This window comes from Gymnoscopelus braueri (assembly GCF_963280865.1).
Source record: "Gymnoscopelus braueri genome assembly, chromosome: 4".
In the NCBI taxonomy this organism is placed as follows: Eukaryota; Metazoa; Chordata; class Actinopteri; order Myctophiformes; family Myctophidae; genus Gymnoscopelus; species Gymnoscopelus braueri.
Window position 1 is genome coordinate 9,362,834 of NC_137605.1, and position 24,204 is coordinate 9,387,037.

The 24,204-nt window shown below is 41.7% G+C and overlaps 1 protein-coding gene across 7 annotated transcripts in view; it reads left to right on the forward strand.

Moving 5' to 3' along the window:
• adar (adenosine deaminase RNA specific) overlaps window positions 1-18,841 on the forward strand; it is a 55,519-nt gene extending 36,678 nt beyond the window's left edge. For 5 of the 7 annotated variants that reach the window (XM_080427558.1, XM_080427561.1, XM_080427564.1 and 2 more), the window contains 9 exons: window positions 1,388-1,556; window positions 2,835-2,928; window positions 3,217-3,330; window positions 8,460-8,587; window positions 9,956-10,138; window positions 13,536-13,648; window positions 14,393-14,520; window positions 15,034-15,144; window positions 16,179-18,841. In XM_080427558.1, coding sequence (XP_080283684.1) covers window positions 1,388-1,556; window positions 2,835-2,928; window positions 3,217-3,330; window positions 8,460-8,587; window positions 9,956-10,138; window positions 13,536-13,648; window positions 14,393-14,520; window positions 15,034-15,144; window positions 16,179-16,512 — 1,374 coding nt within the window. In that variant the 3' untranslated portion in view covers window positions 16,513-18,841. The remainder of the gene's footprint in view (window positions 1-1,387; window positions 1,557-2,834; window positions 2,929-3,216; window positions 3,331-8,459; window positions 8,588-9,955; window positions 10,139-13,535; window positions 13,649-14,392; window positions 14,521-15,033; window positions 15,145-16,178) is intronic. The other 2 variants (XM_080427562.1, XM_080427563.1) reach the window with 1 other exon arrangement.
• Window positions 18,842-24,204: the final 5,363 nt, after the last annotated feature.

Genomic DNA, 24,204 nt, shown 5'->3' on the forward strand with positions numbered 1-24,204 from the left:
AGGCCTTGAATGTCATCATATTATGTCAACGTGGCCTTTGGTGGTGTACATTTCTTGTAGGGCACAAATGCTGGGGAGGTTGTGGGTTAGAATCCGGCTTTGTCGAGTGTCTATACGAACACAATTGGCCCGTGTTCGGTGGAGGGAAGCCTGGCGGGGAGGATGATATTTTTCACTGCACGTATTCCTACCCGTCAGCGGGGGGGAGTGTTGGGCGGAAAGAGTAGGACAAAGGCTCTACGTCCTCCCGGTGGGGGCTCCTCACTGGCACTTAACCCATTAAGACCTGAGGCGATTCTTTAAAAAAAAAATCTAAATCCTAACAGTTTTTTGAAAAAAATATTAAAAATATTTTTTCGCGATTTTTCAAAAATGGCATATCTGCAAGCTCATAGCGCGGCACTCGGTGCCGCGCTATGAGCTTGTAGATCTGCTATTTTTGAATAGCCAAAGAAATCTAAAGTGACACAGATGCGTTCCAGGTATTAATGGGTTAAGCCAGTAGGATGCAACAGTGACGGCACAAAGAAAGGTGTGTGGGGAGGAAACAATTGGCATTAAAAAATGTGTTGGACTCTCTCTGTCTGCACTGTCTGTGCATAACGATTTTTATCAGACGACGGATAAAAAAACTGAACAATACAAACAAACGCGTGCAAGAGCCTTCAAACTCGCCTTGGACGTTCACCTCCACGTGTTTGTATTGGACGTGATTCCTCATCACCTCCGTAGAATTGTTTACATTCCAGTTTAATTGGATGCAATACAAATGCAACGTTCTTATCATTAAAGTCATCCCAAACTTTTTTGGCTCCCTTTTCAAACCAACATTGTGTTTATTCATTGCATTGGGAAGTTGATCTAGAAAGGCTGTGAAGCTGACCATCGCTTTGTCACGGGCCCACAAATCATCAACTTGTTCATAATACTTAATTGTCATGTAATTGTGCTTGTTAAAAGGGACTTCCCCATTGCTCCTAACATGCAGAGGACAAATTTCACACGTGCAAAGTTTTACAATGACAAATACCCCCAAAACAATTTGGGGCAAAATTATTACTATTATTATTAGTTCTACTACCCGTAGTACTATACTATACTGCTACTGCTATTTATTACTAGTATTATGACTGTTTTTGCTACTTTCTACTATTACTAGTTATTCCATTTCTCTCTCATCCGTCTCTTTCCATCCCTCCTGCTATATTTCTTGCTATCTCTCATCATACTCCATCTCTCTTGCTATCTCTCATCTCTCTATTTCACTTGCCATCGCTCTTGCTATCTCTCTCTCTCTCTCTCCCCCCCCCCCTCTTTCTCTCCCCCCCCTCTCTCTCTCCATCTCTCCCCTCTCGTCCCTCTCTCTCTCTCTCTCCTCTCTCTCTAGCTGCCGGTATCAGGCAGTACCCTTCATGACCAGATAGCGATGTTGAGCCACCAGCGCTTCAATGCTCTGACCACCCGAATCCAGCACAGCCTTCTGGGGAGGAAGATCCTAGCGACCATCGTCATGAGACGGGGGGAGGGGCTGGGCACCGTGGTCAGCCTGGGAACAGGTACCACTCCTAATTGTCCTCTATTGTCTTTTCTAAATGTCTTCTAATATCTAACCATCTTCTAGTGCCATCTCATGTCTTTTAACCCCGTTAAGACCGGGAACACATCTGTGTTGCCACTTTTTCCATATTTTATACTTTGGCTATTCAAAAATAGCAGATATACAAGCTCATAGCGCGGCTATGAGCTTGTAGGTCTGCTATTTTAGAAAAATCATGATTTTTTTTTTTGCAAATCTTTGAATATATATATATTTTTAAGCGAACATTTGTAACTCAAATCTTTGCTTCTGGGGGTCCCTGGAACAAAACATTTTGAGATGGGGGGGTCCATAGCAGATCTATCAGCTCATAGTGCGGCCCTCTGTGCCGCACTATGAGTTTGTATATCTGCTATTTTTGAATAGCCCAAAGAAATCTTAAAATGACACGGATGTGTTCCCGGTCTGAATGGGTTAATGTGCTCTAATGTCATCTAATTTATTTTTAACGTCCTCTAATGTCTTTAATGTTATCTAAATAGTCATCCAATCTCATACTGTATTCTGCTCCGGTGGTTCTCAACCTGTGGGGTCGCCTAATGATTTTTAAAAATGACAGTGAAAAATGTTTTAAAAAAAAGTGTACCAAAGAAAATGAATGAAAACAGACCAGAAAGAGGCAAACAATGTGAAAATAGCTGATCTACAAGCTCACAACGCGTCGCAAGGCGTTGTGAGCTTGTAGATCAGCCATTTTCACAATATTTATCTGTGTAACCATGTCGGACTAAAATGTAATGCCTCATCTCCTACAATTCCAAGTGCTTGTCTGGGTGGGGGTCCCCAGTTCAAATATGACTATGTTGGGGGGGTCCCCAGACAGTTCAAATATGACTATGTTGGGGGGGTCCCCAGACAGTTCAAATATGACTATGTTGGGGGGTCCCCAGTTCAAATATGACTATGTTGGCGGGTCCCCAGTTCAAATATGACTATGTTGGGGGGTCCCCAGTTCAGATATAATTATTTTTGGGGGTTGCGGCCTGAAAAGGCTGAGAACCACTGTTCTACTCTACATTGTATTCAGTGACTCTGCTCCAGTCTACTTTATTTTGACCTACTGGACTCTCCTCTCGTAACATCACTTTAATCACATTTGAACCTTTTTTTTGTGCCCACACGCCTCTGTCCTCCATGTGTAGATGTGTGTGTATCGCGGCTACTCTAGACCTAGTTCACCGCCTCCGTAGAAACACGCCTAAATACCCAGCATGCTTTGCTTGTCGTGTCGTTTCAGGGAATCGCTGTGTGAAAGGGGAGGAGCTGAGTCTTAAAGGGGACACGGTTAACGACTGCCACGCGGAAATCATCTCCAGGAGAGGATTCGTCCGGTAGAAATAGAAACCACTCCATTCATCTTGTCTTTCTCCCCCCCCCCGCGCTTCTAAAAATACACACACACACACACACACACACACACACACACACACACACACACTAGTGCCCTAGTGTTCATCTGTCTAACTCTGCTTTCCACATATTACTTCCCCGTCTCTTGTCTCGTCACCTTGTCTCCTCTCGTCTCTCCTCTCCTCTCCTCTCTCCTCCTCTCTCCTCTCCTCCTCTACTCCCCTCTACTCCCCTCTACTCTCCTCTCCTCTCTACTCCTCCCCTCTCAGGTTTCTCTACAGTGAGTTATTGAAACACTGTGAAGGAGACGACAGTATTTTTGAGCCAGTGGAAGAAAACAAACTCCGCATAAAAGCCGACATCACCTTTCACCTCTACATCAGGTATGACCTTTCACCTTTCACCTCTACATCAGGTATGACATGTCACCTTAGGGACACAATATATCCAAACTGATGTTTAGAACCAGAACTAGTACTGTCAACGAATCCACCCGGGAAAAAAATATGTTTTTTTTTTGTATTTATTTGTAAGTATTATACTTCATTGTACAATGGTGGCGTACAAACATATAGAAAATAGCAGATCAACAAGTTTTTACAAGAGCTTTTAGATCAGCTATTTTCAATATTTAATACAATGATAGTTAACCCATTCAATCCGGGAACGCATCTGTGTCATTTTAGATTTCTTTGGCTATTCAAAAATGGCAGATCTACAAGCTCATAGCACGGCACTGAGTGCCGTGCTATGAGCTTGTAGATCAGCATTTTTTTTTTCAAATCGTGGAAATCTTTGCAAATCTTTTAATATATATATTATTAAAGCGAACATTTGTAAAATATTTCATTCCAGGGACCCCCCAGAAGCAAAGATTTGAGTTACAAATGTTCACTTTAAAAAAATATGCATTCAAAGATTTGCACACATTTTCACGATTTTTTTCCAAAATAGCAGATCTACAAGCTCATAGCGCAGCACTATGAGCTTGCATATCTGCTATTTTTGAATAGCCCAAAGTATAAAATATGACTAAAATCTAAAAATGACAGATGGCGTTCCCAGATTAACTGGGTTAATGTATCGTGATCGAGGCAAAAGGTTGAAATGATGGCGATAACTCATTTGAGGTGCATCAGGCATGAGAACAGGGACGAGGCTGTAGACGAGTGGGTAGAGAGGCCGTCAGAAGGTCGTTGGTTCGTGGCTGGTTCGCCCCCCCCCCCCCCCAGTCTATGTGCCAAGTGTCCATATAGCAAGGCACTTAATGCCCGTTTCCCGAACGCTGTGTTAATGGCACTTACCCACTGTTTCTAATGAGTTCGGATTGGGAGAGGGTTATGCAGAGGACAAATTGCACTTGCCATATAGTTGCTGTCGGGCAGAAACCTGTGTTTTTTTTGTAAATTAACACCCTACTTGATAATACTACAGCGTCACACAAAAAGTATCCAAAATAGCAGATCGACAAGCTCAAAACGGGTCGCTTCGCGCCGCGTTTTGAGCTTGTCGATCTGCTATTTTTTTATTTGAATCCCGAAAAGTACGAGTTTTGGACGTATGAGGTTTCCACCCGACAGAGACGGTATGTGCAGATGTACAGTACAGTGGCGTACTGTATACGCCAACAACGACTACATCAGCTTTGACCCCACCTTTGACCTCTACATCATAACGTCTCTTCTCTCTGTGCTGGTATGTAAAGCCGTTATTCCACTGGTACATGGACTGTGAAGGGCGGCTGTGGCTCAGGAGGTAGAGCAGGTCGTCCAATGATCCGTGGGTTGGCGGTTGGAATCCCGGCTCCTCCTGTCCACATGTCGAAGTGTCCTTGGGCAAGACACTGAACCCCACATTGCCTCCAATGATTCGGTCGGCGCTAGCTTGCCACCATTGGTGTGTGAATGTGGGAAAAGTGGGGACGCTGGCGTCGACTGTTCGCCGCTCCACCTCCCAATGTCCCCACCCCCTGTATGAATGAATGAACCATTGTAAAGCGCTTTGAGTAAGTTTGAGTACTTAGAAAAGCGCCATAAAAATGCAATTCATTATTATTAAAGTCACAGCTTTTAAGCTAAACTTTAGATGCTATAAGAGGCGATTTAAGGTGATGTTTGGTATAGGGGTCCCTCTCCTCCCAAGGAACCTCAATACCGTTGCAATCTTTTTCAGTCTGAAGCTTATGGGTAGTTGAATTGTAAAAGTCTTTTAAAAATTCATAGCTTTATTTTGAGTGGTCTGCCATTTCGGGAGAGACCAGTAAATAACTTATGCTACATTAAATTTGGGAGCTTTTTCATGCATGTCCTGCAGTGGTAAAATGAATAATTCATATTTGATAATCTGGTTATGGCCACAAGAACTGCTGAAGTATAACCACAGTCCAATGTATTAAAGAACTTGAATACATGAAGCACAGCTTCACAATATGAGCGAATTCAACAACACGAAACATGAAACGACAGCTTACGTGCTCTATTAATCACGTGTGTGTGTTCATTTATGCTTGGTAGCACGCCGATTCCACTGCAATTTTAGGCTTTATGGTTTAAAAGTTTTAGTAAAAACGACATGCATGAAATCTCCATCCTAAAATGTTGACGTCCTCACAAGTATAGTGATACAAACCTGTGTGTTAATGAGAAGCAGATAGCAGACAGTCCTCAGGCTGTCTGCTGGCCATGGCATTTAATGCTCTCATCCTCTCGTTCTTTTCTCGTTCTGTCTCTATCTGTCTCTCGTTCTGTTCTCTCTCTCCATTTGTCTCTCGTTTTGTTCTCTATCTCTCATATTATGAGACACGTTTGTCCTTAAGGTTCATTCGTTCACGCAGGGAAACTCTGGGAGATGGGACGGTTGCCAGGGGAAAGGGAGGGCTGGGTGGTTGCCAGGGAAATTCTTGCCGGGAGATGGGAGGCTTGGATGGTTGCCAGGCAACCAAATTAAACAACCACCTTTTCCTCCTAATGTGTATATATAACTAAAGCTGCACTATGCAACTTTCCTCTTCTACCCCGGATTTGAACTTGGTTTCCTGTGCGCGTTCTGCCATTTTTACCATTGAGCCAATAGAGCCTGCCTGCTTGCTCAGGGGATAAATTGAATCTTGACCATCAGGTCAAAATTTGGGTCAGATCCTGTGTCTAGGTGAGACATGACCTTTGACACCATCTAAACGTCTCAACAGAGGAGCAGGGAGACAAAATACAACCACCCGGTCCCAATTGTATAAGTTATATCGTATTAACATACTCTACCATATAGATTGAACACAATTACATTTTATTCTTTAAAAAAGGTTATAGTGCCGCTTTAATTAATTCATTATTATTATTATATTACTCTGGCCAGGACTACATTTATTTGCTCATGAAAAAAAAATATATAGTGTACAAATGGAACCAAATGGACAGGTAAGTCCATTTGGTTCCATTTGGAAACCCCTCATGGAACCATGAGGGTCCCCGAACCTTAATTTGAGACCCCACTGGTGTAGCAGTGAGCCAACATGCACAATGTCAGCACCCTGACTCTGTTGGACCAGAATGGAACGGATCCTTCATTAGTATGATTGGTAACACCTATGAATGAAGTAAGGAAGAGGCCCAGTGTGTACTATGCAATGTATTTTTACATTTCTGAGTCAGATTCCAGACCGTATCCTACTAGAATTTACCAAGGGTAGATTTCCTTAAAAATATGTTATTAATATTGATCCGCGAGAATCAAATACGCTTGATTCACTCTTGTTAAAAAGCAATTCGTATTGAATGTCAGTTTTGTTCTGTTCCTACCCTCCTAAAAGTCAGTATGACCTAATATTATATTATACATATTTTATGGAGTCATTTTAATCCTGCCATATGAATGGTGTTTCAAACGGCATTTGAAACCAAAAACTTTTTGGTTAAAAAGTAAAGCACCATATTCTGATAGTACTCATTGCTTTAGAGCAGAGGTACTCAACTAGATTAGGCTGGGAGCACAATTGTAAAATGACTTTTAAGTCGGGGTCCACAAGACTGTTCGCGGTTAACCTTTTGACCGTTTGTTGTGTGTGCCATGTAGGACACAACAATGGACATATGTCCATTATGGTAACTTATTGGGGCCTGCTTCATACTGCATTTATTTATCCTTTTGATGTTTTGAAAGGATCATTTCTGTGCCAGTCCTTTATAATGCACAGGCTTTGATGGCAAGCCATCAAGGTGAAAGTGTTAGAATGAAGGAAAGGTTTTTGTATGTTTTTGAGCATCCGACTGATAAGAGCACAAGCTCTTGTGATGTGTTTCAAGATCCATGAGTTGAGAGTTAGATCATTTTTCAGCCCAGGACGCATGAGTCATTCTGTTTAAAACCTACATGTGGATGAAGATGTGGGAGATCGACAAAATCCACTCAACTAAGCTAATGGATGCAGAAGGAGAATTCTTCCTTTGGTGTAATGGACAGCAGCCACTCAAAACTCGGAAATAGCTATAAATGGATGGCATGATGATGGATGAAATGCACTCAAAACTCATCTGTTGTGCTCTTTAATGTTGATATGCCACTGAAATGTGAACACATGAAAAGGTTTGAGCACCACTGATACATGTATATAGCAACATACGTTTTTCAGAAACCAGATTTAGAAGACATTTTGTGTCCTTGAGCAAGTCACTGATCCCCTAACTGCTCCATATGAGCAGGTTGGTGCCTTGCATGGTTTCCTCTGCCATCGGCGTGTGTGTGAATGGGTGAATGTTTTGATAAAGGCACAAGCTATGATGACTAAAACTAAGACGAGTAAAAACTAGACTAAAATGTTAGGGAGGGACTAGTGGAGAAGTGAATTGGTAGAACTAAAAGACAAGTAATTGTATGTTTGGTTGCGCTCGGGTAGCCTGGCATTGGCCTGGCATTGGCCTGATAACGTGGATTCACTCTCGCGTTCCTCCCCGGTATCAGTCTGGACTTCGGCCCATAGGGAACGAGAAAATGATCGGGCCAATCAGTGACTGCGTTTCAACTGCTGTCCGTAAAACAGTGAAAAGCATCAAAAATCATTTTCTGATTTCTCTTACTCGCTCCCTATGAGCCGAAGTCCAGACTGATACCGGGGAGGAAGGTGAGAGTGAATCCACGTCATCAGTCTGGCCAATGCCAGGCTAGCGCTCGGGTGTTGCGCTCTGAAAATAGTTGACGTACAAGCTCACAATGAGCTGTAAGCTTGTAGATGGGCTATTTTTTAAGTATAAAATCTGCCATTACGACGTCATCAAGGCCTGTTTTGTTGACAAAATCAACTGTAGATTTAGTCGACTAAAACATTTCAGATGACTAAAATATGACTAGAACTAAATGAACTATTTTTTCAAAAGACAAGACAAAAAATTGCTGTCAAAATTACCACTGGTACGAAAGCTTAGATGGAAAACCGCTACATACTAACTGTTTCTCTCCTTTCTCTGCATTTGTTTCCGTTTTCCTGTCTATCTGTCTCTGTGTGTGTGTGTCTGTCTGTAAGCACTGCCCCCTGTGGAGACGGAGCTCTGTTCGACAAGTCATGCAGTGAGACAGGAGACGAGGGCGACTGTCACCAGCCGCTGTTCGAGAACGCCAAGCAGGGAAAACTGCGCACCAAAGTGGAGAACGGTGACAACTTTACACACATGACTTAATGCATTCAAACTTTACACGTTCCAACTTTTCACATTATATTTAAACTTGACGCTATACCAAACGTACCTCTATAAGACCACGCTCTGGTGCGTCCAAATAAACTGTTCATTTATTCATTAAAGGATCCCCATGAGAGTCACATGAATGAGCCTCTAGTCTTCCTGGGGTCTTGAACAAAGCAAAATACCAATGTACTAAAACTACAAATTATAGTAGAATAAATCCAACAGTCCAGTCAAATTAAACAAATACGCAAATAACAGTTACATACTTGACAAGTTACTTGCAAGGTATCTCTTGATTTTTTTTTTTAAAGTAATTTTGTCTTGGATTGTACTGCTCCTCTGGTGTTGTACCCATGTTCAGAAGTCATGTGTAACTGTTTAGCCAAGCTAGACGGCTTATTGGTGCTAATAATGTTCCGCATTAGAATTTCTGTTCAACCATTAGCCATGCCAGATGTTCATGCATATAGCTAATACTCGTACTGAACATCCTAGTGCCAGACGAGCTGCTTTATTCTGAGCAACTTGTAATTTTTTCAAATCAGATTTTGTAGCTGATGACCAGATTACAGGGCAATATTCTAAATTAGACAGAACTAAATAATGAATAACTGATTTAATTATAGAGGGAGTGATGAAAGCAGAACACTTCCTAGTCATCCCGATTCCTCTTCCCATTTTGATGACAATATTGTTTATATGTTTAGACCAAGATAAAGAGCTTATCAATAGTTACTCCCAGAAGTTTTATTGTGTTCACTTGTTCAATTTGTGTGGTGCCAATTGACAGTTTTAACTGAGGATTCTTGCCCAACATGTGTCTAGATCCAAGCACAATGGCCTTTGTCTTAGAAATATTTAATACCATATTGTTGCATTTAATCCATTCTTAACCCATTAAGACCTGAGGCCGATTCTACAAAATGTATGTTTTTAGAATATCTTCTAAAAACAGTTTTTTTTTAAAACTTATGTTTCTATATCAGTGGTTCTCAACTATGTATTTGGCCAAGGACCCCCATCTCAAAATGTTTTCTTCCAGGGACCCCCCCCAGAAGCAAAGATTTGAGTTACAAATGTTCGCTTGAAAAAATATATATTCGAAGATTTGCAATTTTCTTTTTACGATTTCTCAAAAATAGCAGATCTACAAGCTCATAGCGCGGCACTCGGTGCCGCGCTATGAGCTTGTATATCTGCTATTTTTCAATTGCCCAAAGTGTAAAAGAATGCTTTTTTTTTTGCTCAAATCTAAAAATGACACCGATGCTTCTCCAGGTCTTAACAGGTTAAGTGTGTGTGTGTGTGTGTGTGTGTGTGTGTGTGTGTCTCTCAGGCGAGGGGACCATCCCGGTGGAGTCCAGTGCCATCGTGCCCACGTGGGACGGCATCCAGCACGGGGAGAGGCTCCGAACCATGAGCTGCAGTGACAAGATCATGCGCTGGAACGTCCTGGGACTGCAGGGGGCGCTACTCAGTCACTTCCTGCACCCCATATACCTGAAGTCCATTACCCTGGGTTAGTACCTGACTCTACTACTACTACTATATATGTACGTGTGTATGATCTCAAAGGTTGTGTCAGGCCGGTAATTACTGGTTTTGGTCGTCTTTTTAACCACTTAAACCCTCTATTAAACTGGACCTGAGTTGGCTTTATTCTGTCTACACCCAGTGGTGTAAAGTAACTAAATACATTTACTCAAGTACTGTACTTACATAACATTTTGAGGATTTTTTTACTTTACTGGAGTATTTTTGTTATCATTTTTTTCAGTACGTTTACTTCTACTACACACCAGAGGCAAATATTTGTACTTTACTCCACTACAATTATTTGAAAACTTAAGGGACCAGTCGAAATTTACATAAGGGGGGGCATGGAGGAAATGTATGTGCCCTGATCTAAAATGCCATGACCCTCCCTTTGACAAAAAAAAAAATCAATGACCCTCCCCAAGTGATTACAAAAAAAAGAGTAACCCTCCCCGCCTAGAAGTGTCACGATATAGCCTATCGTGGTATTAAAATGTGATGATAGGTATTGTCATGATGTCATACTGTATCGTAATATTTTTAATACAAAAAAAACACTTTCTTTTTTTTTGCCGGTGAAAGTTAGGAGTTTTTACTGTATGATATGAAATGTAAAGCTTATCATAATCATAGTAATTATTAATCATGTCCTCCATCATATTCAAGGTATTTTGGAGAGAAATGAAACAGACTCCAGTCAGTCACTTTCAGTTTAAAGCACTGCAGAGGGGAGGTGTTGTGTGTCAGCTGATGCTCGTTGACGCTCGTTAATGTGACATGCATCTGCACTCTCAAATAGGCCTACATCTAATCTAAGATTGTATTATACTGTATCTGGTATTATAGATGTTTTTTAGCTGTTGGAAATAACTAGGCTGCACTTGGTTGGTAAAGTCCAGATGACAAAAATATGAGGTTTGTGGAATTTATAGTTATGCAGTCTTATATTATATTATATTTGTTATATTAGTGTCTATCTGTCCTCTGAAACAATGGGTTTATAGTTAGTGAGAACTTCACTTCTCCATTAAGCTTGCACAAATGTATTTATTTGTGTACAAAGCACTTTGTAATTGTTTCTAACTTGCTTTATAACGTTATTTATAAGATGATGGCCAATGTTGATGATACATGAGAAAAGAACATTAATAATATATCATATCGATATCATGCCCAACATCATGTATCGTATTGTGAAATTCTTGACACCCCTAACCCTCCCCATCAAATACAACATGACATTTAAAACTGATATGTCCAATGTTTTGCTTTCCACATTGATTAGAACATTTCTGTAGTGTAGTCAGTCTTGCTAAATGCACAGTGTATCTGTAGTAGTGGTAGCAGAATGGATAGTGTTCTCATCTTACATGTGGGAAACCCATTGAATCCTGGTCAGATTGAAGAAAGTTGAATATTTGGTAACCAGTAGTTTAAAACTTTTGTCACTCTGCCCTTTTAATTATCAACTACAGTGACTACAACTACACTGTTGCCTACATAAAACAAATTAGGCTATCAATTATGGCCTGATGCTTCTGGTTTTACTTGTGGAGCTATAGGCATCTATACACAACTGTCCATATAGATCCACATTAATCACATGCACAGAATTACTTCAAATGATTATGAATATCCAGTTATAGTAGGCCTATTTATAATGCATCTCTCCAATAACGCCTGTTGAAGTTTTGCTTAATTGTTCAACCACCATCGTTAAGACGCTGAATAGATTTGACTGGGTCGTTCACACTCGCTGTGCGTTGATGGCTTGTTAACGACCGTCATTGATTCTAAATAGACAAGGTGTTACTTGATTTGAATTCTTTGTATCCTTTGAAATGGAGAGGGATCATTGACCACTGTTCTGCTGTACTAAAAAGGTATATAAAAAACGGACTATTTTATCAATTCAAAATTACATGACCCTCCCTTGGATTCAAAGTAAAATTAGCTGACCCTCCCTTGGACCAAAATTAGAAAGGCATGACCCTCCCCTATTTTCCTCCATGCCCCCCCTTATGTAAATTTCGACTGGTCCCTAAGTTACTAGTTGCAGCACGACGTGTTGCAACGTGAGTGCAACACCCGAGCGCAACCATACATGAAATGACTTCTCTTTACTGTAGATTTTGATTATTATTACAAAACATACAGTAACCACTTCAGCCCCTATATACATTTCGGCCATTTGAAAATAGCAGATCTACAAGCTCACAATGCGCCGCGTCGCGACGCATTGTGAGCTTGTAGATCGGCTTGTAGATCTGCATTTTCAAAAGATTTTTTACATTTTATACATTTGAAAACTTGTAAAATGGGACACTCTGCATAATTAGTACTTTCTACTTTTGGTATTTAAAGTACATTTTGATAACAATACTTTTGTCTAATTTTTTTATTCCGGACTTTTACTTGATTGATACTTTTTTTCTTAGTAAAGAATGTGAGTACTTTTTCCACCACTGTCTACACCAAATCTCTTCACCAAAAACATCTGATCTGCAAGCTCACTGAACTTTTAGATTAGCTATTTTTGGCTAATATTCCCCCCACCAGAATATGTATGCTGGGGTTCTAGTTGTGATGGCGATAGCAAATACCAGGAATAAAGTATAAATAGCAAATGCTGGCAATGTTAAAGTATAAAACATGTCGACTAAGCAAGATCTCCACAAAAGCTTAATCAACTATGTCCCAAAGCTGGCTCTAAAAGGCACAGGGACGGCACTCACAACTATCACCACTGTCACCATAACTGAGAAGCTGAAATTTAGATTTTCTTTTGTGCAGTATATCCTTTCATTGCTAGTTTCTCTGATGAAAATGAGTTCTAATAAAATCATCCATACACACAATAAATGTGGGATTTTAAGAAGCTGATGGACTGTATTTCATTTTTATTCCAATGGATTTCAATCCAAAATATAATGATTTAACATAATGTTGTTGGATTACATTGATAAATGTTTACGTTTGATCTAGTAAACTATAGTCATTTCTGACATTCTGGCTGGGATGCTGCCAGCAGTTGACCAAACGATTACCGTAATACCTTTGCTGTCGGGTACGTCCAAAACCAAAACTTTTTAGGAAATGGACGTTATGTGTTCCAATGGATCCAATGTAGTTATTAGTCACAAGCTCTTAATACTTTCCATTGGTTCAAACCATATTTATAAAACTTACAGACACACTTTACCCCTTTACTTTCAAAATGTTTCAAAAACAAAGAAATCTCAGATCTACAAGCTCCAAGCTTCACAAGGCTACTTTGTCGACAAAATAGGGCATTAAAACGTTGAAATATGGAGATACAAGGTTTCCATCCGACAGCAACGTCATGATGAATCAATGTCTTTTTTTTTGTGTCCCTCCAGGGTACCTGTACAGCCATGGTCACCTGACCAGAGCGGTCTGCTGCCGTCTGTCCAGGGACGGAGACGCCTTCGCTAAGAGCCTCCGCGCCCCCTTCACCCTCAACCACCCTGAGGTACGACCATAGTGATGACCATTCCAACCAGCATGTTTTATTTTGATGGCAACTGTTGTATAATCGCAATATTACATTCAAGGGTGGCTTTACTGTGACTTCAGTGATGCTTGTGGAACTCTGCTCTGCCTCGTTCCTGACCGCACCACTGGCGTGCCGATAATCACGATAACGCACACCCTCTTGTGTAATATTGCTTACTTAAAATAAACCATAGACCTGGGCTTCTCAAACTTTTTTTATACCACAGCCCCATATTTTGAGAGATTTTTTTTGGACGACCCCATCCCTAGTTCTAGCCTAGAACCACCAGAGTCTCTTGATCCAGCCCTCGATTTTATCTTTGGCCACCGACCGTGGCCTCTTCACGTCCTCTTCACGTTGGTCACGACGACCTCACTTCATTTTTTTTCTTTTTTTTCGTTGATACAAAAAAATACCTTCCTCTGACCCCACTTGGGTAACGACCCATAGTTTGAGAACCACTGCCATAGACTATAGATGCTCTCATGTTTCTAGGAGACCAGACGAGACGAGACAGCTGGTTTGTTTCGTATTGGCAGTTAGCCATAGGCTAACGATGGCAGGTGTCTTAATTAAAAACTAACTGGATATTACCCGTCACCAGACCCACAAGACATTCTCATGAGTTCAGATGATGTCGTTTTTCCTCAGGTTGAAACATTAAAGTTGTTTGATGCGTAGAACAGTGAATTTACTGACGGAGAACTCTCCTCTCCTCAGGTTGGGAGGGTCAGTGTGTATGACTCCACCAGACATACTGGTAAGACCAAGGAGTCCAGTGTGAACTGGAGCACACCGGACCAGCTGAGTGTGGAAGTCCTGGATGGAACTAAAGGCAAACTGGACGGGTGAGTTTACTAGTCCTACCACTAGTTATCCATCTCTAGTTAGCTATTTGAAAATGGCATCAGTCATGACAGTTGATCCTGCCACTTTTGAAAGATTTTGACCATGCCAGCTTTTGTAAGGGTCACAGAAAATGGTTCAATAAACGAACTTCATGGTACTGCCGTTCTGAATCTGACATAAGGAAACCATAAATATTTTCATACGGAAGTCTTCATAATGTTGATAAGCTGCATTAAAGGGCAAGAACACTAGAGGTTTGGGTTGTGTTGTTACCTTGCCATGATGCAACTCCAAAGATGGGCAAAAAATGTAAAATAATTGCTCCATTGACTAAATTTATTATTCAAATTGACTTGCATTGTATTGTTAAGAGGCTGAGGAGGAGCTTTTTTTAGCCCATAAACGAACACAAACAAAGTTGAGTCTGACAATATAGAACATAACCAACCCGGTGCTATCTTTGTTTTTAAATAAAAATGTCAACTTCCTGTCGATTTTGTTATTTTTACTAGGAAGAAAACCCGGACTGGATCCGGGGATCTGGATCCGGAACTTCAATTAATCAACTTTGTTTGCGTTCGTTTACGGGCAAAAATAGCTCTTGAGCCTCATCACGGTAAAATGTAAGTCAATGAGGAGCTTTTATTGGATTATCAATTTCTAATCAATGGAGAACTTATTTTTGATTCCTTGCCCAACCTTTTGGAGTAACATCATGGCAAGGCGACTACACAACCCAAACCTCCACCAAAGTGATGTAGCCCTTTTTATGGGCTTTTCAATGCTACGAGAGACGAGCGAGCCAATACTCCTCACCATACTACGACATGGGAGTGAGAATGTGTATTGTGAGCAACTAGTCTATACCCGGTGGTGTGCCAGCTGCTCATTTCAGTTTCAGGATCCAATGGAATTAGGGGGTTTATTCAGAAGCGCTTTTGAAATATAGTTGGTTTCTGCCCGAGCGGCCCTCCGCTCATAAAACACTGTCTGAGGACACGGCCCCTAGATGTTTATAACTTTGTAGCACTGGTCTGTCTGTTCTGTGTGTGTGTGTGTGTGTGTGTGTGTGTGTGTGTGTGCGCGCATACTGCAGCCCCAAAGGTAGGTGACGTCCCCCCACCGTGATTATGAATCCCACCAACGTTATTGGATAATAATTATTATTGGATAATAATCCCCCCCACTTCCGTTTTGTCTTTGCAGTCGCGTAATTGTGTCAATCAAATTAGCCGAAGCATATATAGCTTGTTGCTTATCAGAAATGGAAATAAAGATAATTTTAGATCATTCTTATTGCGAACAGAAATGACGAAACTTCCCTTTTTCTGGGCTTACAGGGCCACGTTGTTACAGACTTTTGATAGCATTCAGAGATTGTGGAATAGTAGTCTGGCTACATGAAACTAGTGCATGCACATCCACCTCAGTGTCCTCCCGACACAGAAGATCAACATGAAAAATAAGGATCAGGAATCTGTCTCGAACAAGATGGATTTGATCAAAGCTTTGAACAGCAATAGACAAGTGGAGAAGATAACATCATCATTTGTTATGATTGACAAATAAGCCCTCTTGAATGTTGATATCTTTCGATGAAGATCTAAAAGCCCTCCCACCCCCCCCCCCTCTCTTCCCATCCCTTTCCCCCCCTCAGGTCCAAGCAGGACGTGTCCCGCGTGTCCAAGTCCAACCTGTTCCGCCTCTTCCGGGTGCTGTGCCAGATGTCGGGCCGCACGGACCTGCTCATGCACCACTCGTACTCCGCCGCCAAGCTGGCGGCGCGGCCCTTCCAGCAGGTCAAGGAGCAGTTCTTCAGCGCGCTCAGCCTGCACGGCTACGGCGCCTGGATCGGCAAGCCGCTGGAGGAGAAGAGCTTCGACCCGGCCGACGAGTCGACCGGAGGACACGTGCACCGCGTGCAAACGGGGAACCTGTCCGCGACGGGCAACGGCAGCAACGACAACGGCGGCGTGGCGATGATAAAATAAGTGTTAGCTGGCGGGGAGGGATAGAGGGAGAACAGAGGTAGGTCGTAGCGATAGGACAGACAGAATAAAGAGACGAGGGGGAAGGAGCGATGGGATGGATGATGTTGTCAACAGACACTCTGTACATTCATAACCGAAGACAGGAAAACATGAGAAATATTTCCACAAAAACGAACCTTAAAAAAAAAACCAGCCCCATGCTAACCACCACTGCTAACCTGCTAGCTGTACCCAGATCAGTTCACTTGGTCAGTAAATGTATATCTGCTATACATGATGTTGTCTCTGCTGTATATTCGCCTCCACGTGTGACCTGCTCCGCCCCAAATCTGTGTGATGTCATAGTCCGGAGCTCCTTCTAAAAAGTCTGATTCATACTTCATTGCGCGGCCGGAGTCGCACGCCCGAAAACGGCTCATCTAAATGATGATTTGAGTTTTTAGATTGTCTGTTTTCGGCTCAGAAACCTGCCTACTTTTTTGGCTCACATGCTAAAGCTATTTTCGGTTCACAAATTCCGCAATTTTCGGCTCACAAGCTACAACGTTTGGATATTTCCGGCAGCACGACACCGGCAGGTAACCAAGTATGATGAATCGGACATAATTTATCCTTTGCAGCGCGACTCGTCTACAAGCTAAGGATGCATCGCGTCGCTGGCTTGTAAATCGTCGCGCAACACGAAACAAACTTTAAAAACAATTACACCCTCGTGCAATGGAGCGTTGACGAAGAAATGTTAATGTCGACGATGTTCATCGTTGATTAGTTTTGGGAAGATTGCATCATCAAATCAAATGAAACTATGGCAATCCCGCTGAATATTTTGAGGTCAAACAATTTTTTATTTTAGGTTTAAGACCGCTGAATATTTTGAGGTCAAACCATTTTTTTGTTTATTTTAGGTTTAAGATCAGTGTAGAAAGACGGCGAGGATTGACACGTGATATAAGACGGTGGGACTTGGAAACCCGTGTCCTGGCGTTCACTAGGAGCATACGGTTAGCCGCGAGTTAAGTCCACCGGAGGCGTCGTCAGGAAAGACGAGTGATTTGAGTAGAGCAGATCACATAATCCACCCATAACTTCTCTGTACTAATAATTATTATTATAACGTCATTTAAACTACTGTAGAAGAACGTAAATGTTTTCTGTTGATTGAATATTTCTCCTGTTAGCTTGGTTTCTCTGGCTGAGGTCTTCACCAGCTGATCACATGTCCTCCGTGGACGGACGTGGCGGGACATGTCCCTCCATGGACTGGGCCCGAGATGTCCACCATGGACGGAGATGTCCCCCATGTGGACCGATTCTCCAACATGTCCTCCATGGAAAGAAAATGTCCTCCATGGAAAGAAATGTCCTCCATAGACGGCATGTCCTCCATAGACAGACATGTCCTCCATAGACAGACATGTCCTCCATAGACAGACATGTCCTCCATAGACAGACATGTCCTCCATAGACAGACATGTCCTCCATAGACGGCCATGTCCTCCATAGACGGCCATGTCCTCCATAGACGGACATGTCCTCCATAGACGGCATATCTCCTCTATAGGCGGGATATCTCCTCTATACACGAATCCACGGAGCGCTGCCCTGCGCGCAGCCATTGCTGCGGTGTCAACGCTCCGCGGACGCGACACCGCAGCAATGGCCGCCTACAGGCAGCTACAGGCAGCGCGTCTGTGGATTCGTCTATAGACGGGATATCATCTCTATAGACGGGACAAACATGTCCTCCATAGACAGGATATCTCCTCTAAAGACGGGGACAGACATGTCCGTCCATGGACAGACATGTCCGTCCATGGACAGACATGTCCACAAACTGGACGGTCGATGTGGTGCGTCCCGTGTCCAATATGAATGTCAGGAAGCTGTTGGTGGACACGTCCATGAGATGTGACCAGTTCTTGACCAATAGAATCCTTGATTAGTTAATTAGTTGATTAAGGAGCTGCAGACAGCCAGACACTTGATAAACAGTATATATACACACGTACGTACAAATACATGAACACACGCATGGATATGTGAAGAGACCTTACTGCGTATACATTTCGCTAAGAAACGTTGCGTTCCCATATATACGTGTGTGTGTGTATGTATATGTATATACCTCATGTATATATTTTGTAAATCAATTTGCAGATTTTCTTTTCTTTGTTCTTTTTTTTTTTATCTGTCTTTTTTCCAAAGTTTTAATGAAAGGTGTGATGTGTTAAAGATGCTTGAGATTGTTCTGGGTCTTTTTTTTACAAAGTAGAAATGTTTAGTAACCTCGAAAAAACAAACAAACATTAAAGTCTTTCTGTTTGTTCAGCACGCCTCGTTTTCTTTGCATCCCGAGTGAGTGAATGCGTCTAAAAACCCTCTCTTGTCTCTTATGTCAGTAAAAGGGATGATCCCTGAGAGAAGGACAGAGTTGGAGCCGATGGTTAATTGGTTCTAATCTCTTGGATCTGGAAAACCCAGAAGAACTAGTTAGTTCTGAGCAGTGGTGGGAAAAGTACTCAAATGTTTTACTTAAGTAAAAGTATCAATACTGCAATGTAGAAGTACTCCGTTACAAGTAAAAGTCCCGAATTAAAAATTTACTTGAGTAAAAGTACAAAAGTATTGGTATCAAAATGTACTTAAAGTACCAAAAGTAAAAGTACTAAAATGTTTGAAAATAGCAGATCTACAAGCTCACAACGCGTTGTGTCGCGTTGTGAGCTTGTAGATCGGCTATTTTCAAATAGCCTAGGTATAAAATAGAGCTAAAGTGGTTACTGTATGTTTTATAATGTAGTAATTTATATCTGCAAAGTAACTAATAACTAAAGTTTTCAAATAATTGTAGTGGAGTAAAAGTAGAATATTTTCCTCAGATGTATGGAGTAGAAGTAAAAGTACTGAAAATTAGAAATACTCCAGTAAAGTAAAAAATCCTCAAAAGTGTACTTAAGTACAGTACTTGAGTAAATGTACTTAGTTACTTTACACCACTGGTTCTGAGTAACTGCACTGGAATCTGTCCCAGGTGTCAAGTGATCCCTGATCAGTCAGACAGACAGACAGACAGACAGACAGTAAAACCAACAGTACTCACTCGGTCTGTCTGTTGGAAGAAGTACTCAATTTTTTTTTACTTAAGCCAAATAATGAATGCCACAAGGTAGAAATACTCTTTTAGAAGTAAAAGTCTGGTATCAAAAATGTACTTGAGTAAAAGTGCATAAGTGTTGGCATCAGAATATACTTAAATTACCAAAAGTACTCATGCAGAAGGTCCCGTTTCACAAGGTATATGTATAAAATAAAATGTATTAATCTTTTGAAAATATCAGATCTACAAGCTACAGGAAATGTGGTGTGAGCTTGTAAATCGGCTATTTTCAAATTGCCAAAATGTAAATGGGGCTGAAGTGGTTAACGTATGTTTTGTAATAATTCAAATGTACAACGCAACTAGTAACTAAGGTTTTCAAATAATTGTAGTGGAATAAAAGTACAATATTTGCCTTTGAGGTGTAGTGGAGTAGTAAAGTAAAAGTATTACATTGGAAATACTCCAGTAAAGTAAAAAATAACTCAAAATTGTACCTAGAACAATACTTGAGTACACGTACTTAGTTACTTTCCATCACTACTGTCTTGTCTCGGTCTTGCTGGTCTCAACCAGCTTGGCTGCAGTGCTTCAGTACAACAGCAGGTGGCGTCAAGTCAACACAACTATGCCCAGGGGAACTCGGGGTGTGTGTGTGTGTGTGGGGGGGTCTGTTTTTTGTGCATACATGCATGAGCTGCATGGCCAGGCATATCCATTTACAGTATTTAGTGTGTAATGTACATATGTATAAACATGCTATATTTGTTTATACATAATATGTACGTATTTGGGGTGACCAGATTGTCTACTTTACGAGGGACAGTCCCACATTTCCATGACTTTTCAGGCGTCCCACAAATTGAGACGCTGTCCCACATGGTGACTGGCAGGCTCCAGTGTACAGTAATAAATCAATGTGCAGGTGTTGAGAGGTGCGCTGATTGTTGCTGAAGCTCTTAACATGAGCACACAGCAAACTAGACTGGACCAGCACTGCTCAAGCAGCACGTGAATACGTTATAGCAGTGGTTCTCAAACTTTTTCCTGTCAAGGACCCCCAAATTGACACTTATTAGCCCGTGGACCCCCATTTGAAAAGATATGCCAGGGGCCAAGAGAAGATTTTTTACAGCTCTAGCAGTGATTCTCAACCATTTTAATTTCAAGGACCCCCAGTTTGACATGCATTAGGGCTACGGACCCCCATTTAATGGCATTTATTTCTCTTGGAGCCCACTTTATATAAAATCGACAAGGGGTTCTGGGAGGGACACATAAGGGGCCAGGCACAGCAAAACATAATAGTGTTTCTGACTATCTCTGCAGTTACAACCACAGGTTACCACTCAAAATAAAGCTTAGAATGGTTTTCAATAGCCATTAGGAACATGTTGGTTCTCAGCACACACTTTCAAAATGGGGATATTTGAGGCATTTTGAGGTATTTGTTCTTTACCTGAGTGTTTCCAATTTCCAATGCTTTAACTTCTACTAGGATCCAAATATTGTACTTTTACTCCACTACATTTATTTGAAAACTTTAGTTACTAGTTACTTTGTAGATTGATTATTATTACAAAACATACATTAACCACTTCAGCCCTATATACATTTCAGGCCTTTGAAAATAGCCGATCTACAAGCTCACAATGCGTCGCTATGCGACGCATTGTGAGCTTGTAGATCTGCTATTTTCAAAAGATTTTTATACGTTTGAAAACTTGAAATGGGAAATTCTGCGTAATGAGTACTTTTACTTTTGGTACTTTAAGTACATTTTTATGCCAATACTTTTGTACTTTTACTCAAGTAAATTTTGAATTCCGGACTTTTACTTGTAACAGAGTATTTCTATATTGCAGTATTGATACTGTTACTCAAGTAACAGTACTTGTTCCACTTGTGTGTGTGTGTGTGTGTGTGTGTGTGCCCGCCCCAGGTGGCCTGTTAGTCACAGCAGCTTCAGTGTGCAGGGGGGAGGGAGGGGAGGGTCTTATCACGGTTCTCTGCATCTCCCACTTAATGGCATTAAACTCATTGTAGGGGCTTATGAACACTTTTTGCTCATCAGAGATCAAGGATTTAATTTTCCTTATCAGGCTTATGAGCGTGCGCACGCGTTTGTGAGTGTGTGAGTGTGAGTGCGTGTGTGTGTGTGTGTGCGTGTGGCCTACAGCAGTGATTTTTCAAATTGGGGCCAATTGGAAAAGGATTGGAAAAAATGACAAAACTAAACGAAATTAACTCATTTTGTTGCGATTTCAATTCAATTATTGTGCCAGTTTTAATCCCTTTAAACCTGGCATAGGGCCTATTTTAGCAGCAGGGCATGTTGTTATTGTCAAAACTTTCTCCACATTGCCATGAATTGTTCTCAATGTCAAGATGTCGCTATTTTTCTGGATTTAATTATTTGTATTTTGGTGAAATAGGTGGGCCTGCACCCAGAGGCTATTGCTGATTGGGTGTCCTTGGCACTGTGTGTGTGTGTGTGTGTGTGTGTGTGTGTGTGTGGGTGTGCACCTTGTTTAAGCTATTCCTGACACGTTTTGCAAACCACACCTCAATTGTTTTCATTAACCACTTAAACCCCCACACGCACGCACACGCACCCACACAACCCTATGATTGACCGGAGTCCCTCAGGGCTCTACACTAGTGTATTTTATTTGGTTAGGTGAGGTGGGGGGATATGGGGGCCTTCCGGCAGGACGGGGCCAAACGCCCAAAATGGCGCATTTTTTTCTCTAGTATTGACATTTTCTACGTGATTTTAGTTTAGTTTAGTTTAGTTCGTTTTGTAAGTGTACAATGCGGTTTCAGTTAGTTATTACGTTTTATTTTATTTGTTTTGGTAAAGCCTCGGTATTTCTAGTTCAGTTAACTAGAATGTTTTGTCAAGGCTGATTCCCGTTACCTCGTTAGTTTGAGTTAACGATGTTGATAACCCTGCGGGCCTTGCTGTCGGTGCTCCTGCCATTGTTGTCAAGAAATGTTAAAATCCCAGCGACCAGGGGGACACGGTCCTTACACAATTTGTCAATCACTTCAAATCAGGACTCTATACTGACCTGGCTGCCTTTAACTCATTCTACCCAATCAATCAATCAGTCCAATCCAATCAACTGCCCTCCTGAGGGCAGGAGGGCGGTACAAATGAGTCGGGGAAGGTGAGAAGACTGATAGAGAGAAAAGAAAAGGAGGAGGAAAGAGGACAGAAGTGTCAAGAAAATGTACAAGGGGGAAAAAAGGAGGCTCTATGCACAGCAGCCATATTGGAAAGAAATTGGGCCTCTTCCTTACTTCCTTCACAGGTGTTACCAATGATACTAATGAAGGCTCTGTTCCATTTAGTGTAGCACAGTGGCACAGTGGACTCCCATAACTCTGAGAGTGTACAAATGGAACCAAATGGACCCTCACGGGTCCATTTGGTTCCATGTGTACACTCAGAGTTACACATCCGTAAGGGGCCATTTAGAACCCCCTCAATGAACCATGAGGGTCCCTGGACCACACTTTGAGAATGTTTCCAGTGAGCCAACATGCACAATATCAGCACCCTGACTCTGTTGGAACACAACCTTAATTAGCATCATTGGTAAGACCTGTGAAGGAAGTAAGGAAGGGGCCCAATTTATTTCCAATATGGCTGCTGTGGATAGATGGAGCCTATTGATGGCAAACAGAGAGAGTTGAGTTTCTGCAATTCAAACTAGAAGTGCACTCAGTGGAGGGCATATCTCCGCCAGGCCAGGTGGAACTCTTGACTGTTCGACAAGACTAGTGTCGTCAACGTCTGTAGGAGTAGTAGCAGTGGTGTAAAGTAACTAAGTTCATTTACTCAAGTACTGTACTTAAGTAGCCTACAATTTTGAGGTACTTTTACTTTACTGGAGTATTTCCAATTGGAGGTTCTTCTTTGGCCTACTGGGAGTGTGTAATGCTAAATGTCACTGAGTTTAGCTGCTCACAGACAGTCAGACAGACAGACAGACAGACTCACTGGACCGAAAACATAATCCCTGGCCTTGCGGGATAACCAGGAGTGCTTAGAGAGGACTAGTGGAGTGGATATGAGAGAGAGAGAAAGAGAGAGAGAGAGAGAGAGAGAGAGTTTGGAAGAAGGAATAAATGTCAAACAATAAGACGCTGTGAACCTTTATAAGGACTGTATTGAACAAAGCAGGATCTAATAGTGGAATGGCTTCTATTGTGGATCTCTTATGTCACACTTATGATGTCATACAGTATACCGATGAGGACAGTCCTGCCCAAATATGGAGGGACGGTGGAACTGAGCTTATTGAATCACTATGTGAAACATATTCACACACACACACACACACACACACACACACACACACACACACACACACACACACACACACACACACACACACACACACACACACACACACACACACACACACACAGCTTGCCCCCAGGAGCCATGCTGCTGCAATAATAACAATATTCCTGTTATGACCAGTTGTACTGGGCAGCTCTCGTGCACCTTAGCTACAGTACAGGGCAGAAACCTCTAATCTACATACTTTAACCTTTTTAACCCTGTAAATGAACGACCTACT